The sequence below is a fragment of the Cavia porcellus genome, unplaced genomic scaffold (assembly GCF_034190915.1).
Source record: "Cavia porcellus strain 051 isolate PalLab524CR breed Dunkin Hartley unplaced genomic scaffold, mCavPor4.1 scaffold_21, whole genome shotgun sequence".
Lineage (NCBI taxonomy): Eukaryota > Metazoa > Chordata > Mammalia > Rodentia > Caviidae > Cavia > Cavia porcellus.
Genome location: NW_026947504.1, coordinates 14,757,880 through 14,781,271, shown reverse-complemented (window position 1 = coordinate 14,781,271; position 23,392 = coordinate 14,757,880). Strand labels below are relative to the sequence as shown.

Here is a 23,392-nt window from a genome sequence, read left to right as displayed (position 1 = left end):
GTGTTCCACTTCTCGCTCAGCAGTGTTCTGCTGAGGGTAATTAGTTATATATTTGACCTACACATTAGTATTCTCCCTGCTGTATCTTGGGTCTGAAAGCTATCACACTAACAAACAATGATAGTTTACTGAATGATTAAGTGTCTGTTATAATCACATTTTGTATTTCTGAAATGCCTTCCCATACATGGACGATATATAATGAAACAGGACTCAGAATATCTGAGTACTTACCCTCAATGTCATGTGAAGTTAAGCTGTTGATGTGTGGTTCTGTGTTTATTGTTCTCCACTAAAAAATCAGAAGCTTAGATAAAGGATCTGTGAGACCCCTCTCACAATTCTAAAATATGATGTTAGTTGAACACTGACACTGCTCAGCAGATAAATGAAATGCATGGATCTCAGGAACAAAAAAGGTATGTATGCCTGTGAGAAATGGGAAAATTTGAGCAGTGTGGAAAAGCTGAGGTTTTTGTGCTACCTGAATAACTCTACAGAAATTCAGATTTACATAATCTTCTTCTTTTTCTTCTGCAGTTTCTGTTTCTATTCTTGTTCTTCTCTCTTGCCTTTATTCTATGGCCTTGATGTCAAGGTGCCTCTTAAAGGTAAGATTCCATTTAATTCTCAAAACTGTGGTTCTGAGAGCTATTTGATAAAAAGAATGTTGCATATCGTTTAGAGTGCATAGATTTAGTTTATTTTAGTTTATTTTAAAAAAATATAAAATGAGCTATAACATGAGAAACAGAGTCAATCCATTTGCATGACTATTAAATCAATAAATATGTTATGAAATATGATAGGAATAAAGAATTTTTCCAGTTAACTGTATTACTTTGAGAAGCCACCAAGGCTGTGGGTCTTAGTGTTACCATTGTAATCTTCCATTATAATAAAAGCATTCTTCTATACCTGCAGTGTGAAGAAATATGACTGTATCTTTAGTATTGTCTCAGCATGAAAATGCTGATTGTGAGAATCTAAAAAGTCAGTAATGACTATTATTTTTCAGCCCACTTTCCAGTCTTTTTATCAGAAGTCAGGAAAGTAGGCTATTAAGTAAAATCGGATCTTGTTTTCAGATAAAGAGCACTCAATGTCACTTTAGGAGATAAAAAGGAGAATCATACCACTGCATTTTCTGAGTCTAATTATCATTAATATGTGCACAATAATCTTAGCCAGTGCTGCCAGGGCTTAACAATAACAGATCTTCACATACTACCACAGGTATGATGAATCAGATCACTGGAGAAGGAGATGAAATGGGGGGTGGGGAAGGTGGAGAGCAAAGACCAGTCAGAATTTCTAGGCATAATAGGTGATTCTGGTGTCCAGACAGGTATGGGAACAATAAATCTCAATACCATTGTTTAAAAAGAAGAAAGTGTAGTTGCTATTCTACATCGAGTTGTCACGGTCCATGTCTGCCTGATTATTCTATTAAGTTATATTGTGCAGTGATCTCTAGATTTCATATCATGTAATACTTTCTTCTAATAAGTTGAAAAATGAAAGAGAAATACCTACTCCCTCAATGAGTATTGACAGTGCACTTCAGGTCAAACAAGCAAGCAAAAAGTCACATCCTGAAATAGTGAGAATTAGACAGATGTGTGAAGTGTATTTACTCTTTAACCAACTTTCTGGCTTTATCCATTCCCCAAAAAGATTTTCTGTGGGTCACAACCCTGCAACACACAAAGGAGACTGAATCTCTTAAAGTGAATGAAAATATCTAATTTGAAAAGGGATGAGATTCTCTATGAATGGATCAAAATGGCCAGAGTGTTAGAAAACATCTCCCAACCAATAAATAAGTAAATGTGGCACATACAATTTAGTAAGAGACAAGTAAGATGCATGGTGGCTTATAAGAAAAAGAAATCAAACATCATAAATATGTGCCAGAAAATGAGCAGGTTTCCACATCAATATACATAATGGTTAACATTACTATGTGCTAGGAGTTGTTTTAAGCAATAGACATATTTAATCCTTATCCAGTTCTCTATGAAGTAGCTGTTTCTTCTGTTCCTGTTTCACAGTTGAAGTAACTGCAGCATGTGACTTTCTCAAAACCATACTCCTGCAATTTGCAGGATTAGGGCTTGTCTGATCCAGATAGCGTCACTCCACTGGGCACCACTCTCCACCAATAAAAGAGCAACCCTTATGTTCATATGTGGCAGCTGTGAGAGGCGTTTTCTGCTGTGTATATAATATAGTAGCAGTTACCTATGGACTTTGAGAATTTCAGTGTGGTCATCTCTGTATTGTTTCTCACTTTTTTGCAACTCTGAGGAATGTACAAGATTTAATTTGGTGTTCCTCCCAAGTAGTGCATGATTGACACTTTGTAATTATCTATTTAATGAAATACTATAATGCTGATTAATATTATAAGTGAATATGATAATGAATGTGGACAGTATAAAATATATGCAGGAAAATAGCTGAGTAAAGTATATAGATTTAAAGTCAAATATAGTTGGCATCGTGCCATTGACTAGTCATGTAATGGGAGGTGATTTATTTACACTGCATGAGATTAGGTTTCCTCATCTATAAAAAGGTTATAGGTGTGTTACTCATAGCACAGTGTTGAGTTCAGAGAATTAAATGTGGTTATGCATTTACCATATTTCTTAGAAAAAGTTAACAATTTGTAACTATTATTATTAAAACTTAGCTACAACTTTCACTGAGTTTGCATATATGTAAATTTGAGATGATACTCTTCAGTATTTCCAAGTATTTATGGCCTAAGTAGAAATAAGAAGTTGGCTTTCAATCCCTCTTTTCAGAAAATAATCTGTATTTAATTAATATATGGGAATGTAACATTACTGAAAAGTAATTAATGCTACTTATGTCTCTGAAGCCATCAAATGAACACTAGGAAGAATTAAGGAAGAAAAGTGATTGAGTTGTTGGCAGTTAGCAAAATTATATTGCAGATAACCATTAAAAATTTTATACTAAATAAATGATTTTTATTCTGTTCATAAACCCAAGACTAACATACATAAATCGAAGTTTAAAATTTAATGGTGCATACTTCTTTTCATTTAACAATCACTTAAGGCATTATTTGCAATGACGCTCTAGAAGCTAGTGAGAACCTTCTCAAATGGCACCCACACTACACTCAGTTGTGTCCCTAGTGACTACATCACTCAGTCACCTGGGTTGAACAGGAACTTTTGACTTAATGAATAGACACCCAGGTAGTTCAGTGAGACATCATCTGTCCATGAGCTCTGTTTATTCAGATGAACAGTGTACCACTGTATTGTGGGAGTCACAGTGGGGCAGGGGAATTGAGGAGAGGAAAGGTGAGAGAAAAGATAAGGAGGAAGAAGAACAGGAGGAGGAGAAGGATGAATGCCTAACAGGACATATGTTAGAGGAAGTGCCTAATGCTGGTATGGCTCATAGCAAAGTGTTGAGTTAAGAGAATTAAATGTGGTTATGCATTTACCATATTTCTTAGAAAAAGAAATGGGCCATCTTACAAGCTGGCACAGAAACCATTGTGTTGCTTTCAGCAGAAGTTAGGAAGCCCAAGTACCTAGGAAACCAATGGTGTGACTTTCAGTTCAAAACCAAAGGCTTGAGATAAGCCAGGAAACCGCTACTGCAAGTCCCAGAGTCCAAAGGTTGAAGAACTCTGAGTTCCTACATCTAATCCAGAAGTCCAACTATTTGGGGCACCAGGGACTGCTTTTGTGGAAAGGAATGGATCCATGATCCATTTGTGAATAAGCCAGGTGACTCAACTGCTTGAGCTCCCAAATGATGATGGACTAAAAAATACATTTGAGAAAATTTTCAAATCTCCATGCATCCTGTATTATAGGCTACGGGAGAGCCAGGGATTTAGCTCAGTGGTATAAGCGCCTGCCTAGCAAGCACAAGGTTGTAAGTTCAATCCCCAGTACAAGAAAAAAAAGGCGAAGAGAGATATCTTTTGCATGCATATCCTTCTTTTAAAAAATATATCACAAAAGCCAACAGTGCTGCTTACTGTCAACGTTATTAGATTCATCAATTTGGATTGCTTACCACAATGGCGAATTAATCTTCTCCAATAATTATGATTCAGTGAACTCAGCTATTCCATCAGTTCATCTAGTTCCAGTGCCAACCAAAAGAGGAACATGCCACCTTTTGAACTGCACTCTGTACTAAAAAGTTCACAACAAATCACCCGCACAACGGGAAGGATTAACTCTTCATCAAGAGTTAAGGGCTTCTTAACTTTAGCAATGAGATTAACCACTAACAGTGATGTTCTCAGTGCAGACACATTAATTAAGCAGTGGCCTTCAATCATTGCTTCTGTACCTCATGGTCATTTCTGAGTACCTTCCAAAGCCTTCACTTTTAATCCCAGCGCTAAAGCAGTTTTGAAGATTTAGTGGTTTAATTGGGCAAGGCAGCTAGAAGCCACGTTATACAATGTGAGTCATATGTTATACAATGTTAAACTCACAATTTAAGGAGGACGCAGTATTTTTCCTCAAAATGTAGTTTTCTTTTTGTTGGCAGTCTTCAAGTCTCATCATTGGGTCTTTCCTCTTTTCAAAGAAGCACTCCAATGACATTTGTGTTTCACTCACGTTTGCTGGGTTAACTTGTGAGGTTACCAAAATTGTGACTGAGACAGAGGAGCAGTGCAGGAAAGAGGGTGGCAATGGTAAATAAAGGGAGGGACATCTGGGGACTGAAATAAGTAATCGGTTCTGACATAAAGCCTGCTACCAGTCCCAGTTGATCACTTGCCACTCACTGACCAGGTATTAATGCGATTCTGGAAGTAATCCAGAATTTATTGATTCATTATGCTTTCTGTAGAGCCAGACCTCTCTGCTGACGCTGATCTGTATTAACAGTCATTCCCTAGCACTAGAATCACTGCATCAAGGCCATCTTGTGTCATCAGGATTCAGATTCTCATAGGGAGTGTGTAACCTGGATTTCTCACATGTGCAGCTCACAATAGGGGGTTGCTCTGCTGGAATAAGCTGCCTTCACTGCTGATCTGACAGGAGACAAGCTCAGGTGGTAACGCAAGCAATGGGAAGCCACTGTACATACAGATGAGCCCTCATGCTAGCCTACCTCTTACATCCTGCTGTGAGGCCAGTTTCCTAACAGGCCACAGACTGCAATCAGACATTAGAAATCCTGGTCTAATCCAAGGTTAATCACCTCTCAGGAGGTTCCACCGTTCAATACTACTGTAGTGGGCATTAAATCCTGGCACATAGTTTTGGGGAGACCCAGCTAAGCCATAGCAGCCGTATTAGACAGTTTCACAGAGAAACAAAACAAAGAAGAAAATAAGAGAGAAATAGCCATGATCTGGTTAGTTGTTATATCCAGGTTACAACAGCCCACTGAAAAATCCGTTTCAGAGCAGGAGTGGATCAAGAAAGAGGAGGTAGGGGCAGCTTTGTCATTATGAAGTCGAGAAAACCAGAGGACAGGTGTTCATGATTCTTTATTCATCTGCTGTGGTCTGTTTTATTTTTAGTGTCACTTCTTTAAATGTCACCCATGAATTCTTGAATTTAATAGCTCACTAATTTTACTTCCTGTTTAGTAACATGAGAAAACTGTTATTGGTTTGGTGCAAAAACTTTTAAAAAGTTAAATGTTGTGTTATAAAACAGCCACAGTTGATTGGTTACAAACTGTTAAATGCATGCAAATATTTACTTTTTATCACATGTATCTCTTAATACTTTCTCCCAGCAATGTTTGCAAGACCATTTGCTTTTTTAATGCATCCTTTAATTTAGCCTCCAAATTTTATACAAGGAACAAATTGGTATTCTGAGAAGTTGGAGGCCACTGGAGAATCTCACATGGGCCACAAATGTGCTCTGTCAATGAGCTACATCCACAGTCTGAGTATGTTATCTTACACAGTATTACATTACTGTGCTATTTTCACAAGTGGTCTTATGAAAATGACAATTGTTTCTTGGTTGCTTAAAGTAGAAAATATTTGCTGCTTATTGTTTCACACTGGCACAGGAATTCTATAAGATGAATCATGCTATGCTAATTAATCATTCCTTTCTTTATGGAAATATATTCATTACACTTCACTCAGTTATTCTAAAATTGTTTCCCTGTCTCACAGGGACTCAACAAAGCCTAGAGTAAGGCTATACATCATTCATCTTTATAATTTCAGTGTCTACAACAGTGCTTAAGATGCACTTGGCGCTGAACATATTTTAAATTGATAGATGGGCTAAAGGGCAGATGAATGATTGAGTAGATTGTCAGATAAATGACATTGAACACAAACTTGTGACATGCAAGATTGAAGCCACAAACAGCATAATAATGTAATATCATGTACAATAACATATCTAGTTATGTGGGTGCAGCTCATTGGCACAGCACATGCTTAGCACATGAGAGGCCCTGGGGTCAATCCTCAGTAGCTCCTCACCCTCCAGAAAAAAAATTTGTTCCTTGTATACAATTTGGAGATTAGTTTAAAGGATTCATTGGTAAAGCAGAGCAAAGCAAAGGCATACATTTTCTCCTGATCCATAGCTTCATAGTTACCAGGGTACCTGGGCTCAGTACTTTCTCCCTAGATAGACACAGAGTGAGTTTTCCAAAGCTCAAATTTAATCTTGCCACTTTCCTAGGAAAACATCATCATTAGTATCTAGTCGCAGTTCCTAGCTATCCAGAGGAGCCTTGTATGGTCTAAGCATAGACAGTGTCTCAAGCTACCAGGCTCCGATTCCTTGATGAGTCACACTTCCTCCTTCCCACCACGAGTGTTAGCCCAAGCTGCCCCAGTGCGCAGAACTTTCCTTCCCACTTCATCTAGCAGTCACCTACTCACCCTTCCTTCCAATCTGCACTCCACTGTGATTGCCTTGGAGAAGTCTTGAGTTACCATCTAGCTGAATTTTTACATGCTTGTATAAAAAATTGCATATATTTGCTGTTAATATATCTCTCTACAGGAGAACAGGAGCTATATGTTTTGCTCATCCTATATCTAGAGAGTTCTTAGCACACAATGAACAGTCAGTAAATACTTTCTAAAATAATGCTAACATTATGGCAAGAGAAGGGGGAAAGATGTCTTGTTTTATAGTTAAAATGCATTTCATTTGCATTATGTTTTAATACTGCCCCTGCTAAATAGATGCTGTTTGACATCTCCATCTTCATCTATTTGTGCTGCTGTACCAAAATACCTGGAGCTAAATAATTTATAATTAATGGAAATTCATTTCTTACAGTTTTTGAGGGTAGGAAGTCCATGACTAGACACTGGCAGTTTCTGTGTCTGGTGATGTGCAGGACAAGATGCTTCCAAAATGGTGGCACCTTGCTGTCTTTGCTGGAGGAGGCCAACTCCGTGTTCTTGCAAAGTGAAAGGCATGAAAAGGCAGCAGGAGTCTAGCTTGCTCCCTCCTTTCAGAAGGCACTAATCCCATCCGTGAGGGTATTACCTCCTAAATCTTTCAGTGTTGTTTTGCATTTGGGATTGAATTTCAACATGAATTTGAATAGGACACAGATATTCAGACCATAACACTAGGTAAATATTAATTTCCTAATATAAAAAATTAGCAGGCTTGGGGTGTGGTTTAGTGTGTAGAGCATTTCCTTATCATGAATGAGGCCCTGGGTTCAATTTGCAGCATCAAAAATAATTGTGATGGCATGTACTATTTTTCTATATTATACACCTATATTAAGATAGTTAAGTAGCACAGAACCTGGTTCAAAAGAGGCTTCATTACAAGCCAATTTCCTTGGACATGCCAAGCATTCTGTGTTGAGTTGTGTCTTTCAAGATGTACTTCCATCTACTTAGGGCACAGTTTCACATCACCAGCAAATGGTAAATCTTCATTTGTGCTTCCCATCTTGGTTAAAAAATCAAGGAAGAATATCATATGTGGAAATAGTTGTTTGAAGATCTTAAAAGTGTAGCCCAGTTTGAAAATTCAGTTTCAGACTGTTTATTGTCATTTCCTCCCCCATCTCTGCATCATCATCCTTCTCCAACTCTGCTCAGAACAGGAGTAAATAAGCGAGTACATGAGAAGACAGCTCTTCTCACCGAGCTCTGTGCCTCTTGGTGCTTTCCACCCTCCTCCACAGCGTGGTCTCACCTCAGCCACTGAACTTCCTTGCCGCTGTGAGGCCATCACTCCTCCATCCCAGTTGAACTCAGTCTTGGGAGCCAAATGGCTCTGTGAATGTATTTTTCAAATATTTCTGACTTGCACTTACAGCAGGAAGTGCTTTGGATCTTTAATTTGCTTTAAATGGTATACCGAAAGTATCCTCAAGATAGTAAGCATCTCCTTTCCCCACTTTGGCTCTTGGTCAGCATGTCTGAAATAAACATAAAATCCTTCCACTGAAATTAGCATCTCATTTTACAGATGAAGCAATTGAGGCTTACCTAAGTTAAATACTATACCCTTGGGCATAATGTAAGAAAATGGAAGTATCATTTTCTCTCTCCATGTCAGTCATACTAAAGGTCATATCACTGACTGGCACATGATGGCATGGCCCTCGTGCCACCTTTAGCTTTGTTTGGAAGAGAGACCTTTATCACCTGGACTTCCACTGGAGTGAAATCCCAGACACATGGACTAAAGGAGCAACAAAGGTAAAAGTCCTGATGGAAACAGCTTCTGCGTAACCCCTTTCAGGGTTATCTCTAGATCAACCTCTTCAACAGATATCCCAAGGAATCCTTCAGACAGTCCTCAGAGTGGAGACAAACTGCTGGTAGTTACAGTTGTTAAGGAGAAAGCTTACCTTAAAAGTAAGTCAGGTACAGGCAGGGTACAGGTAGAACTTGAAAAATAACATCTTAAGTATGCTTCGAAGTATGGTGATTCAATTAACTTTTAAGGGATTGCTTTGAAGCACCTCAGAGGAATAGGTAATAATCATAATAGTTCATATTTCAGGCCATGCATTATGAAACAAAACTATTAATTACTTTGTATGCTTTCTGATGTTGTAATAAGCATTGAACTAAATACTTCTATTTTCTATTTAAAAGTAAAATAGCTACACTTTACAGATGTTTTGTAACTTGTACAAAAGCATTCCAGCTCTAAAAGATGGTAAGGAATTTTTAATTTTTTTATTTTTATAAAGCATAGTTTGCATTTGTCTTTGGTCTTTTGTTTAGTTTGATTTGGTTTTGGTGCTGGGAATTACACCAAACTTGTCATGTGCAAAAGCTTGCTTTTCTTAGATTCAGTTATTAGCAGAAATGACAAAGTTTTTTTCCCTTTGTTTTACAGAATAACCGAAAATATGGATTGGACCCCAGAAAGGCAAATGCTTCTAAACCTTCCAAGATGGCAAAATTGTTTACACCAGTGCAAGGGAGATCAAAAGCTACGAACTACCCTGTAGCCAGGACTACGACTGGGTACTTTAAAGCCATTACTCAAGGTTTCTTACTTAACAGTTCCTACATGACCCTGGTGAAAATCTACAATATATGCTGCATTTAATGAAATATGTATATTCAAACCAGAAGAAGAGAACTATAAACATATATTGTGTAAAGAAAAAAATTGAGCAATGGAACCAGTTTTAGCAGATCAAGTAAAGATGTGTCTTGGGCATGGAACCAAAGTTACAATGAAACATTCAACTCCTGCTGTGCAGGGGGGGTCATTTTAATGTAACACCACACTCCATGGAAACATTAGTCCTGAAAATAAACATCATTTTAAAAAAATCAAAGCAAAACAAAAACAAATGTGGGTGGGAATTGAAGCACGAGGAATTCCTATGAGGAGCTATTTATAATAAAATGTTTCATTTGAAAAGTCTGGTTTCTTACTACAGGGATTTGCTTTTCAGTCTTTAGGATTGTTTTAAACTCAGGAACACAGACATCTACAATGTGAACAGAAGAAAGGCACTCTGTTTTGTTTTTCTGCAAACGGTGGAGCAGTGGAGTGCATCTCACAGATGACAGCCAAGTGGATCACAGTGAACCCAGCTGAACCGGCAACCAAGTCCAAGGACTCTGGTGAATGTAACAGGAGACGTGAATGCAGAGTTGGTATTTCCCTGTTCTGCATCTGCATTCCTCTACTGACAGTGGATCGATCTCACTTATATTGAAAATTAAGACAGTACTCTAAATCACAAGTTCCCTGGCTTAGTTCTGTTTAGAACGCCAACATCAATAGGGAATGTGGGCCAGAGAACACCTCTGAATCCTTCAATTTTCAAAATAGTTGTTTTCAATTTAAAATTGCCTGTAAATGAATACGCTATAGGATTTGGGGTTTAAACATCATAAAGATGATAAGTAAATTTCTACCAATCGTTGGGGTGCCACAGAAATGTGAACATTAAAAGTGTTTGATACACTTAGAGCAATCTGACCTCTTGTCATTTAGAGTGATAACATTTTTCCCAGACAGCTGAAAGCAGTTAGCTCTAATTTTTTATATAGAGGTAACAGATTCTGATAAGGTCATTTTCTACCAGAGACTCTTAAAGACTGGTACTTTTCCTATATTATTATATTATGTATTGCTGAGTCTTGGATTCGGCTCTGAGAGCAAATATGTGTTCCTGAAAAGCAAACTTTACACCTCATTTACTGTAGATAACAAGAAAACCTCAATTTTTCAAATTTTCAAGATTTTATTTATGGGGCCAGAATCACATGCATAGGGAATGTGTGTAGGGAGCCAAAAACTCTTTCTAGGAAATGTTACACAAATCTTTCCTTAATGTGAGTTCAATATCTCAACCTTTGATTTTAGCACTGGCATTTTCAAAGCCAGAATAATAACTGAAGCATCTACAAAAGAAACTGGAACACTAGGGTCCCACTTTTTTTCCTTGTATTTACTGCTGACCCAGATATCTTTGGCCCAGTCACTTAACCTCTCTGTGCCTCAGTTTCCTCATCTGCAAAATGGGGTTCAAATGCTTTTTCATAAAGTTTTATTTGCAATTCTGGAACAAGAGGTGCTTAACGTAGCACAAAGTGCTTTGTAATTATTGTAAGTGCTGTATTATTTGACTTTCTTGTGTCGTTGAGAGAAAGATTCCCCTATGTAATAAAAATAGTGCTCCAGCTTGGTTAAATGTAAACATTGCAGCACTGAAGCTTTCCCATCAAGCTACCTGGGACATTATTAGCAATAAAGATAAGAGATCAAAGCCAGGATCTCTAATAATATAACAAACAGATCATCTCATGTTACTGAACACAACTGTCATTTCAATAACAAGAACATCCCAGCTTTGGGGATTGGATCATTCTCCTTCCTGACTGACATGCATGCCCTCAAAAAAAAATCACTTTAATCACAAGAGCCAACCATGAAAAATGTAGGCTTGGAGAGAGCTGATGGTAGTGCATGACCTACCTGTTTATCTCTTTGATTTTGGGAAAAGGCTGGGTGAGGAATGTACAAAACTGTCCTACTGCGTTCTTCATTTAGGTAGGTTCCAGATGAAGAATGAGCATCAGGTTCATTGTGTGGGAAAATGAAACAGGGTAACCGCTACAATGTGTCATTCAACCCAGTTTACCCCAGTCTTAGACTTTACTCTTCACTTACCATTGCACGGCCCCTCTGAGCAAATTTATACTCCATCTGCTCCACCCAATATATTTTCGTTCTCTTCATTTGCCTTCACTTGTCAAGAAATTTGCACTTAAAATTGGTATCCGAGGACTATTTTAAGTGATAAGAAATATTTGCAAAAATAATGGGACTTGATCACATGCCCTATCTGATTGCCTGCTAATAATTGGATAGCATCATTCACCAATTCATGTAACAGCAACAAAACCTAGGATGATCATCTAAGTAATGTCAATGATGTTACCACAAGTGCAGAAGGAGAGAGTCTCTCGTTTTGCATAAGGTCCAGGAAAAGAAACATTTCTCTAGATTTTAAGCTAAATGATAACATTACTAAATTTTACTGGTGATCACCAAAATTAACATATCTGGTAAGTAAATATGTTGATAGATATGTCTATTATCCATTTCTACAACTATAAAAGCATCATGCAACTTGTAGATGTATTTCAAACTTTCATGAAACCATGGAAATGGACCAGTCTAATTGAAAACTTACCAATTATAAAATGAGAACAGTATCTTGTAAAAATGGAGATATCTACTTACTATGGTTCCACTTCTGAGGAAAAAAAAAAAAGAACCAGAATTCACACTCACCTCCTTAATTTATGCGTCTGTACTCTTCTGATGTATTTGATCAATGAGTTAGTAGGAATCAAAACAATCAAGATTCATTTACTTAATTTTTCTTAGCAAAGTATTCATCTGTTGGAAAATACCAAAGGTGACAAGTCAAAACAGTTTGAAATAAATGCAAATAAAATAGTTTGAAATAAATTCAAATCCCAGTTTATTGCACTTGTCCTGTACAGAAAAATTTCCATGAAAGAAAAGAAATGGACAGGCTCTATTTGACTACTGTAGCAGAAAACACTATCACCATGCTGGATATTTTAAAGTACCACTGAACTTTCATTTTAGGAGACAAAATATAATGAAAAAAATCAGATCTCCTAACATGTCAAAGAAGTTAAATTATTGCCACTATTAAGATTTGAAGGGTAGGAAAGTAATTTCTGTTTTGATTTTTCTTCAGTTCACAAGTAACTGTTCATGCAGATAGAATGTTTCTTCCCAGCTCAGGATAGATGATTTAAAAAGCCGAGGATAGAAGGGAACATTGGTTATCCACCTGTAATAGAAAAAATAAAGTTTGACAAACAGTTTTTGCAACAATATTTTATTTGAACCTATTTGATTGTTTAGGGTTTTAAATAAATCTCTGGCAAATTTGTTCCTTTCTGCCTATTGTCAACTTTTTCTGTAAACCCACTGAATAATTTGTATGTTCAGATCTTTTGTGTAACTCGTAAGTCATTACTTCAAAATAATGCATGTGTTTTTGACCTGTCTGATTTTTCCTAGAAACTGTAAAAGAAAAATACTATTGCTTGTGTATTAACATTTGAATAACTGGGTAACCTGTTAAGTTGCATCAAAGTAAATGGGTAGAATAGATACTTTTTAAATAATTGCATTCTTGATCTGTGAAAGAGTAGCTCAGAAAACGTGTACACACACACACACACACACACAAATAAGAATTGGCTACATTGTTGCTGGTTGTATTGCTTGCTGGCCTTTGTGAAATTTTCACAGCAAGGTTCTAGCAATTTAATAATCGCGTTTGACAGTTTAATTCTATCATTCAGTAATTTAAAAGTATCTCCAAATTTAAAAACTTCAACATAACTTTAGAAAGTAGATGAGCCAAGGCTAGCTGAAGCCTCTTTGTGTTTTTTTTTTTTTGTTGTTGTTGTTGTTGTTGTTCTTGTTTGTCTTGGTACCGGGGATTGAACTCACAACCTCGTGTTTGCCAACCAGGCACTTACGCCGCTGAGCTAAACCCCGGCCCTCAAGCCTCTCTTTTAAGCAGACTTCAATGTTGTAATGGGGGAAAATAAGTTACAAATCTTAGAAGAAGGAAACGTTCGTTCCATCTAACACCTTGTCATTGCTGTATAATTTACGTCTTTTGACTGCATATTTCCAAGAGGACTCAGCATTTTGGAAGGCTATAGTTGATCCTCATGTTATTTCTTCAAGTGCCAAACTCTGTGATTCCATTTCAGGAATGGACAGGCAGCTTCACATTCCTACACTGCTGCCTTTACTTTAACAGTTTAGTTTTCCCTAGATCAATCTGTTGTTGAGAGCCCAAGTTCAACGTTTAATCAGAATTACTGGACTTAAACTTCAAGGGGCAATGTGACAAATATAAAACTATAATTTACTATATTCAACTTAATATATTAAACTCTGAGGTGGATGATTTGGTGAAGTTTTTGTTTCTCTTTTAAGTTTTGTATCTAATTCTTTATATTCATACTTATATTTCCAACTTTCTTATATGCAAATTTTGTAGGATGGCAATGGAACAGACTCCCAACTCAAATTCAACTTAGCCTACAATGAAAATGCCACAGAGTACAGAGCAGATGATGGAATTTGCTGACCAACAGCAAATCCCAGGATCTATTAATTATCGCAGTCAGTATATTTGACAAATGTCTCACAAAAGGTGCCTGTTTCTTCCATTAACCCATACTGAGGCAGATCAAAATCCAAACGCTTTATAATATGTGATGTACATATATATAACATATATACTCTGTACATAGAATGTTGGTGTGAGCACTCACTAGCTGTGTATTCTGCCCTAGAATGGGGAATTTAAAGGAGGTGTTTTTGATGCTCACCGGGCGGCTCCTGGTTTTGTTTAGCTGGTGTCTGTGTTCATCCTACCTTGCCTGCCCCTTCTACCTGCTACCCCGCCTTCTGTCCATTACTACTATTTCCTGTTGTTGACTGTGGTAGAGATTGCTCACTGAACTCTCAACTCTCCAGGTCTATAAGCCAGCAATTTTTTGTTTCTTTGTTTTGGAAGAGCAACAAAAAATCCAGCACAATCTACAGTATTCATATCAGTCAAAGGTTCCATATCTCTATCAGCTAACAATACCATCCCAAGGAAAGTTCATGCATGATTTAAATTTCAATGTCCAATTGGAGACTCAAGCATAGAACTAACGTGTTTTGAATACAGAATCCATCAGATGCCTACTGCATTGATGTAGCCAGGGGCCAGTTTCTCAGAGCTGTCCTCCGATGAGTTGTACCAGCTGGGGCTCTTTCCATCTCAGTAGCATGACTCTCTTTTCTGCTTCAGTGCTTGTTTATTAATGAAAGATACAAACTGACTGAGTTTCATCACAATGGTCCTCTGAAGTACACCAGACATGTATATGTACTTTATGTAATATCGTAGAGATCAGAATCAAGATATTGTATGTAAAGTTTTATGAATGGTTATTTTATAATTTATGTATTTAATATAGGAATCAATGAACTCTGGTGTTTTAGTTTCTATAAAAATAAAACAAGCTGCATTTTTTAGAAACTATCTTGCGTTGTTTATAAGGTGGGTTTGTCTCTGTCTTCTGTAACTAACCTCATACCTACTGTTGAAGAACAGGATAAGGCAAATCAGAACCATCACTGTAATGTCAGTAAGTAAACTCTATGTCAAGGACAGAGAATACATTTCCTCTCATCTAACCACTTTGAATATTTTGTTATCGCACCTGCCATGGGCACTCTGAAAAGTAGGTTAAGGTAGAATTTACATTATTGGTAAATAACTAGGTTCATTAGTATCCCTATTTTGAGTGTATTTTGGGAGAAAATCTTACTGTTTGCCACCCTTTCTCTAGATGTTACTTTCCTTCACCTATCCAGGGACATTTATTCTCAATCTTGCACAGCTACAATATGATATACAAGAAATTAACTAATGTGTGTTAATGAGAACATTCATTATATACCCATTTCTATGGCCTGGCATACATGACTCTCCTCTCAAGAACCTCATAGTCTAATGTGGAAAACATATACTCATGAAACAATGAGCCAATAATGCACAATATGAGGTTGAATTTTATACTCATGTGTTAGCTTTCTGTTACTTTAAAAAAATACTGCGATAATCATTTTGCAGAAAGATTTATTTTGCCTTACTCTTTTTGAGGCTTCTGTCCACGATCAGTTGGCTTCTTTACTTGTTGGGCCCATGGTGAAGCAGTACATCATGGTGGAGAGAATACAGTGGACTAAAAACTCATACACCTCATGACTCCATCACAGAAAGGATCATAATCCCATTTAGGGGCACCTCCCAGTGATCTAGTACCTCCCACTAGGCTGTACATCTTAAAGAATCCCCAAGCAGAGGATAAAGCTCCCCATATATGGGATTTTGGAGGCAATTCCAGATTCAAACTGTAGCAGTCTACTATGAAAAAATTCAAAATACATATTAGCATTTGAAGATGGGCTCAAAGAAATCCATGATAAGATTTCTTATTTTAATTGTAATCTTTTTATATTACAATACTGCCAATCATCCAGGGAAACCATCTATGTCACAGGACCTATATTAAATTTAAAAGACAGAGAAGAATAAGACATAGCCCACACACTCTGGGCATCACAATTTACAGTAGTTCACATTGGCTTAGAATTAACTGAATTATAGCATGTCTGTCCCATTATGATAATTTACTATTTTTCCATTTGCCCCATCTAAAAATACATAAATAAATCTACTATCTACTATACTGAGTCTATTTTTATTTTATTTAGCTTGCTATTTGCCTTGAATTTTATAATTTTTCCCTTTATTTACACCATCTCAGATTTTTTTTTACAACAAGATATACAGTCAGTATAAAAAACACACGATGAATATTATTTGAACCACTTCAAAAATACATGCAGAAAACAAAATATTCACATCCTGGAAATAGGGCAACATGATAAGCATCTTTGTAACTTCTTTAGAAACTAGGATGGTTTCTAACATGTCATCCGGGAAGTACTATAATAAAGGGGAGCACAAATTAATCCGATAAAATTAGAGATTGATTTATGGAAAATCAGTAAGATGCAGTATACTTGTTACAATCTGACATGGAAAAATAAACCAAGAAAATAAATACTGAGTTTTCTCCTATAAACATATTATCCATTTTTATTTCTAGCATATTGCTTACATCTCAATAGAACATCCCCATTCTCGGATTCCTTCTTAAACTAACTCAGTGATATACTGTTGGCCCCTTTAGTTAATGGAGTACATAAAATCTAGGTATATAATCATTTTTTTATGAGAATGACTTTTTAACATTTTACTAAGAAAACTTCGGGTATGCTAAGGTATATTGGTACACAGGGTATATTGAGTTGGAGAGTCTTAGTCCTAATTCTCAATGAACTTAAAGACAGATTAAGGTTGTGACCCTGAGATAGAAGTCAATACAGGATGATTGAAAGTCGTAAGAGCACCACAAGTACTAAGTGTCCTGAATTATTTTCTTATTCTAGACCGTTTCTTGTCTCCCAACTCAATGATAGATACTATAATTCTGTACTGTTTATAAATTTCATTCTTCTCTTCTTGACCCTGCAAGAATTCTGCAGTAGCTCTTCAATGGATCCTTGCTCTCCCTCACATGTACAATGAACTTCTCAAATGAACACCTAGAAAAATCTTCTTGTTGAGTGAACAGATTCCAGGTTTACCTTTCACAGCATGCCCTCCTCATTGTCAGCAGTATTTAATGGGCAAATCACATCATGTTGCTTTTTTAAAACTCCCCCTTGATTTCCCATGGCCTTTCTGCAGTGAACTTTCAAACATCTGTGGGAACTTAGCATTTTACATCTCATCTCTCTAGCACAAATGTGCCCTTACCCCCAGACCCTGGCAGGTACTTGAACATGCTTCAGATCAAATGCATGCGCTGGAGTTTGCTTTATGGATTTTTGGCAAGGAAGGTTCCCTTCTTTTCCTCACCTTTTCCTCACCTAAATTTTATGTGAAGAGTTAACTTAGCCATGATCTTCAAGAGTTACACAAAATCTCTCGTGAGTTCTCAGAGAAAGCTCTGTCTACTTGGTTCACTAGTTACTGTGTACATTAAAGCTGCTTGTGGTGCACTTCGCTTAATTTGCTAATTAAGTCACAGTGACTTGAGGACTAAGAATATGCTTTCTATTGGCTTTCAGTCCCAGGATACAGGACAGCGCTTTGTACCCAGAAATCTCACTAAATTATTCTAATTCTGCTGTTTTTATATTGGACTGTGGAAGGCGAAAACACGGTTTGTTTGAGTGACTAGAGAAGGCTCCACAAAGGCAGAAACAGCTAAACTGGGCCATTTTATTGGATATTTTTTGTTGTTGTTTCTGCTTTTTTGTTTGTTTGTGCTATTGCCTCTTTCTTCCTCCTCCTTCTCCTCCTCATCCTCCTCCTCCTCCTCCTCCTCCTTTTGCTTGCTTTGACTGTTTAAGATTATTTTCCATGAAATAAAGGCTTACAAATCAACTATCATATTTTCTGTTCCAAGTCCCTTCTTTCTAAAATTCCCTTTTCCAATGTATTTTACTATCTGACCACAGGAGGGAGTATTTGTCCAAAAATTCATGAAAAAAAAATGTGCTTTTAAGGAACATCTGAAGCTAATTTTATGTCACGTTTTGTGTCCCTTGGTTTGCATTTCTTTTTCCCGTAGTCATGTGAAAACAATGGCCTAAATATAAGCAGTGTCTTTCCTGCTTTTCTAGCACAAGATTTCCAACATCTGAATCATATAGCTGATGTTTAAAGCTGAGCTGCATTCACTAAGGTAAAAATTCATTTTCAAGTCCCAAGGCCTAAGGAAACTTAGTGAAAAATCACAGCGTCTCTAAATATTCCACCCCGGCTCAGAGTCAGACAAAAAGTGTTCATGGGAGTTCATCAGATTGACTCCCTATTTCCCCATCTGTGAAACAAGAGGGGAAAGCATGCTATTGTGTCTAGAGATTCACTTGCTGTGTAAATATACTTGATGTTTTTAAATAACAGTGTCTCTTCAAATATCTTTACTCGAACACGATGTTTCTTTAAAGAGACTTTGAGTGGAAAAATAGGGATTGGTGCCTACAATATTCAGCTCGTGAGAAGCACAAGAATGATAGACTGCAAATATTTCTGTTGCTCACACAAAGCACAGGATATGCAGACTTTCATCACTCTGCACGGCATTGTACTAGGCACTCTAGCTGACAAAGATTCTGGCTTCTTAGTGTTGGCAACTCGCGGGCTACATAGGGGCGCAATTCAAATTAAACCAGGTACTGCAACTTTATTTTAATTAAACTTTGAAGTCAAGCAGAGCCCCACTACTCTGTCCTTCTCTTTTTCCGTCTCTTTGTTTCTACTCTGCCACAATGAGGCAATGTGCAAATAGAGGTCGGACGGCCTGGGCCCCAGCCCCTTCTCTCCCATTCAGTGCTGTGCCATTGCACAAATAACTCAAGCATCTCACCTTCCTTTCCTTGTGCGTAAAGTGGAACCGCCCTGAGTATGGAATGATCCCACGTGTCGCTGGTTTACAGTAAGTGCTCCGTAAATCACTTGTATATTTTTGCTAGTATAAAAGGACATGGTCCAAAAGGACAATGTAAAAGCAAGAAGACTAAAATGACTGAAGTACAAAAGGGTGTTCCCCACCCAGACACCCTGCCTTAACGATCTTTGAGTCCTGATACTAACGAAGCCAAGTAAAATGTTTTCAGCAAGAGTGTCACAGTGCGGAGCAAGTAAGTAGCGAACCATTTGTAGGACCCAACGAGGATAAGGATGTAATTCAGTGATAAAGTGAATGAATTGCATTGCAAGGTTCTATCCCTAGAATTCCTGCCTCAAAAGGGCCAAACAGAACTCTTCCTGTCAGGTGAGGGTTCACAGGCGTTAGAAGACGGAAAACAAAGTGAAAGAGAGAAAACCCGGTCACAGTCTGGCCAGGGACCAGGCACTATCCAGAAGCTTGAGCGATAATTTCCGCAGTACCTGATATCCCCACAGGGGGCGCTGTAGAAGAACTGCTGTGGTCAGAGGTGTGCAGGCTCCCCCGCCTCAGCCGTCATTTCCATTCATTTGCGCAGTGACTCTTTAATTCTGTATTTATGTGCATCACAGGGAGGATCTCTTTAAACAAATATTTATTGAACAGGTACAAATATTTATTAAGTCAGTTGTACCTTTGTACTGAAAATGCTTGTGTAAGTGAATTAGACACCGGCAGAACTAGTAAATAACAGAGCCAAGACCTGAGTCAGAACATCTGACTCGAAAGCTCAGTGAGCTTTTAATTCATTTAATAAATGTACAGTACATCACAGAATCCTGCATATTATAACATATAAATATATTAATATATTTATCACTGTAACTAACACATACTTTTCATTATTTACTAAATAAGTAACAATATAACAATAAATCAGCCCTTCTGAATGTGCTAGAAATCTTTCATGCAGTCTCAGACTACTGGCTTTAGAAGCCTACATGTGAATGCCAGCTCCATTCCTTATCAGCTCTATAACCTTAGCCAACTTCCTGAATGTTTCTGTGGCTCAGTATTCTCATCCATAAAATGGAAATAATATAGCCTGGGGTTGTGGTAGAGATTAAAGTGAATAGAAATGAAAACTTGCAAAAGTGGATATAAATGCCTTCTACAGACTTAACCATTATCATTCATTCATTTAACAATTTTACATTTACTAATGAGGAAAGTAGTATGTGAGAGTTTAATAAGTCATTCAAGTTTTATTCAGCTAATAAGTGGCCAAGTCAAAATCTGAACTCTGATCAAAGGTCATGCTCATTCCACAATTATACTGTCAGGATAATTTTGTCTCTAGTTCTTGGGATATTAAGGTGAGATAACTCTTTAATCTTCCTCAGATTTCCTGGAACAGGCTCCACATGGGGCAGTCCGTCCACACATGTCCATTAAATGAGAAACAAATTTTAGATAAGGGGAAAATACACACTAGAAAACTGTTGCTTTAATTTTACTGTTTCTGTGATACATGAAAACAGCTAAGTTTTTCTCACTAAAGATAAAAGGATATGACCCTTCAATATGTTGAAGGTTTATAAAGAATCTCTGTGGTTTTGACTCTTTTTCAAGTTTAAACCAAGTTGTTTTTTTTTTTTTTTTTCCATTTCCCATCAGATGCCTCAACAGAAAAGACGAAGTGAACCCTGCAGTTTTAGAGAGAAAGGAATGGAGCCAGCAGGGAAAGTCCCCTGGGTGACAGTGAGAATCAACAGCCACCTTCTGGGGGGGACCTGAGATAGGAGCTGGAAGATGTGCAGCCAGCCTCCACACTCTAGATACACACACCGACATGTGCTCTCAAACGCCCTCCTGGAGTTACTATGTGTGTATATTCCAGAAATGCTCTTGGGCAAAATAGAAGTGACTTACTTCCAAAAGGTCATTTAATAAAGCATTAGAATCCATGAACAGAAACCTCTACTTTTTTTTTTAGCTGCCTTATTTTATAACCCAGAGGTTAAAAAGTATCATGAGCAAAGGAATGTCATATTGAGAAATATGGTTGTGCTAATATAGATCCAGATATATAAGATGTGCTGGGATTCACCAAAACAAATTGTAAAGGCTATGTAACCAGTAGTGCGAGTCTAAACAGGCTCTAAGAAGGGAGGAGGACCTTGATTTATGCTCTTTGTGGATTTCTCTGATGTAATTTTTCCACCATGACTGAATCCAACTATCAGCGATGGAATTTCTGAATACTTAACAGTTGGCTACAGAAGCTGCTACACACCAGCTCAAAGTATGTCCTTACCAGGAGTTTGGGAAGGATAGAATTACCTCTTGATAGTTTACTGCCATCTGGGTTGACAGCATAACTTTCCAGAGGTGATGTGTGTTTATTCCTATAAAGCTGACTACATTCTTACACCACTATGTCCCTAACAACAGTGCTCACTGAAAAATGAATTAAGATGGAAAATCGCCACAAGTAACTGCATGTAAAAACCAGTGGAATCTGTATGGTGTGTTACACCACTGTCAGTCCACCGGGTTGCTATTACACTGTAATTACTTAAATTGTCATCATACAGAGAGGCTGGGAGAGAAACATGAGACATTTTGTGCTACCTTTTCAAAGTGTGATAGCATTGATAATTATTTTAAAATAAAAAGTTGAAAAACAGGAAGCGGAAGGGCAGGGAAAGAGAAACACAAACAAAATGAGCACTCAAACAACACAGAATATAAAAGTCCAGGAAAATTGACCTCTACATCATACCACAGAAATAATTATGGTTATTAGGTGGGCATTATTCTACCTGTATAAACAGACAGGAAGAAGAAAAGTTGGGGTTACTTTTAGAGAAATGGAGTTTCATAATAGATTGCATTTTAAAACATATATAAATAATTTAATTGAACTTAAATTTAATAGAAGAATCTGATGTTAAACTGTAAAAAACCGTAATTTTAAGATAATTTTTTAACGTACACACACACACTCACTCACGAATAGCAGTTTTCCTGTAGAGAGTGAGCAGGTGCTGTGAAACCATTTCTTGGACTCTAAAGTTAAGGTTTTTAAGATAGGAATTGAGATTAGATCACCAAGAAAGGAAGCATTAAAGATTCAGTCCAGGGAATTTTTAGAAAAGGGTGCAAAAACACTGAGCATCAACTCTTTAAAATCTCAGAAGTTTGATTAAAAAGAAAAAGACGGGCTTTTTCTATTTGATCCCCTGCCGTCTCACAGCAGAGCTCTTAGTCAGACCATCCTGCTTTGATCTTCACTAACGGTCATCCATACACTGACACAGTGCCAATGAAACTACACAGAAGCTCACGGTGAGGCTTCTTTGCAGAGTTCAATTTGCAAGCATTTCAAGGAAATATAAACGCTTTACAGATGTAGAAAATGTTATAACTTTAAAAGGTCAAGTTCATCAAAAGGAATAGTTTATACTTTCATTGTTTGATCACTTTCTCATGCCTATATCTTGTAATCTGAGCAACTATTTTAAAGATGACAATGCGCACTATATTAGCCTACTATGTTGTTTTGAAATGATCCTTGGTTTTGTTCCTTTTTCATTTTAAAATAAAAGACAGGGAAAAAATAAACATAACAGCAATGATTTTAAAAATGGTTAACACAGCTGCTCCCTTCTTTAACTATCATAGCAACTTGGTATAATACTCCATGCTAATATTTTAGCCCTTTTTTAAGAGCTATGAATTGAGGCTCACAGAAGGCAAGCAGCTTGCATACAGCTCATGGTGAGTACATGAAAGGCCACAAGGTCTTACAGTGCTCAGTTCCGGCCCTTTTTATTACACATTCATAGAAACCTACTGTCTTAGTTACTTTCTTGTTGCTGAGATAGGATATCCAACACTCCCAACTGTAAGAAAAAAAGGTTTATTTTGGCTCACAGTTTATAGAGGTTTCAGTCCATAGTTATCTCACTTTGAGGCAAGACAGCATGGCAGAGGAGAAATAGGCCATGGCATGGCAGGGAGGAAGCAGAAAGGGATCAAAGCCCTGCCAAGCTTCACGGCTGTAACCCACCTCCTCCACCAGGCTCCACCTATGAAAAGCACATTTAGCCATGAACGAATCAGTGGACTAACCCACTGATGAGTATCACGTTCCTATGACCCAATCCCTTCCCAGTTACCTGACCCATGAACACACACGACTTTGGAAGGACATCAAGGGTATCACGTTCCTATGACCCAATCCCTTCCCAGTTACCTGACCCATGAACACACACGACTTTGGAAGGACATCAAGATAAAAACTGTAACACCTACTATGAGTTAAAGACCTTG

The 23,392-nt window shown here is 37.4% G+C and overlaps 1 protein-coding gene and 1 long non-coding RNA gene across 5 annotated transcripts in view; one reads left to right on the top strand and one right to left on the bottom strand.

Moving 5' to 3' along the window:
* Jakmip2 (janus kinase and microtubule interacting protein 2) overlaps positions 1-9,872 on the top strand; it is a 163,088-nt gene extending 153,216 nt beyond the window's left edge. For 2 of the 4 annotated variants that reach the window (XM_005006979.4, XM_003477322.5), the window contains 2 exons: positions 541-611; positions 9,336-9,401. In XM_005006979.4, coding sequence (XP_005007036.1) covers positions 541-591 — 51 coding nt within the window. In that variant the 3' untranslated portion in view covers positions 592-611; positions 9,336-9,401. Of the gene's footprint in view, positions 1-540; positions 612-9,335 lie in introns of all 4 variants that reach the window. The other 2 variants (XM_063232330.1, XM_063232329.1) reach the window with 1 other exon arrangement.
* Positions 1-23,392, bottom strand: part of LOC134471921 (uncharacterized) — a 43,665-nt gene that overhangs the window by 799 nt on the left and 19,474 nt on the right. The window contains exons 4-5 of the long non-coding RNA XR_010041666.1: positions 12,261-12,368; positions 8,178-8,403 (exon numbers count right to left, since the gene is read on the bottom strand). This is a non-coding gene — a long non-coding RNA (uncharacterized LOC134471921). The remainder of the gene's footprint in view (positions 1-8,177; positions 8,404-12,260; positions 12,369-23,392) is intronic.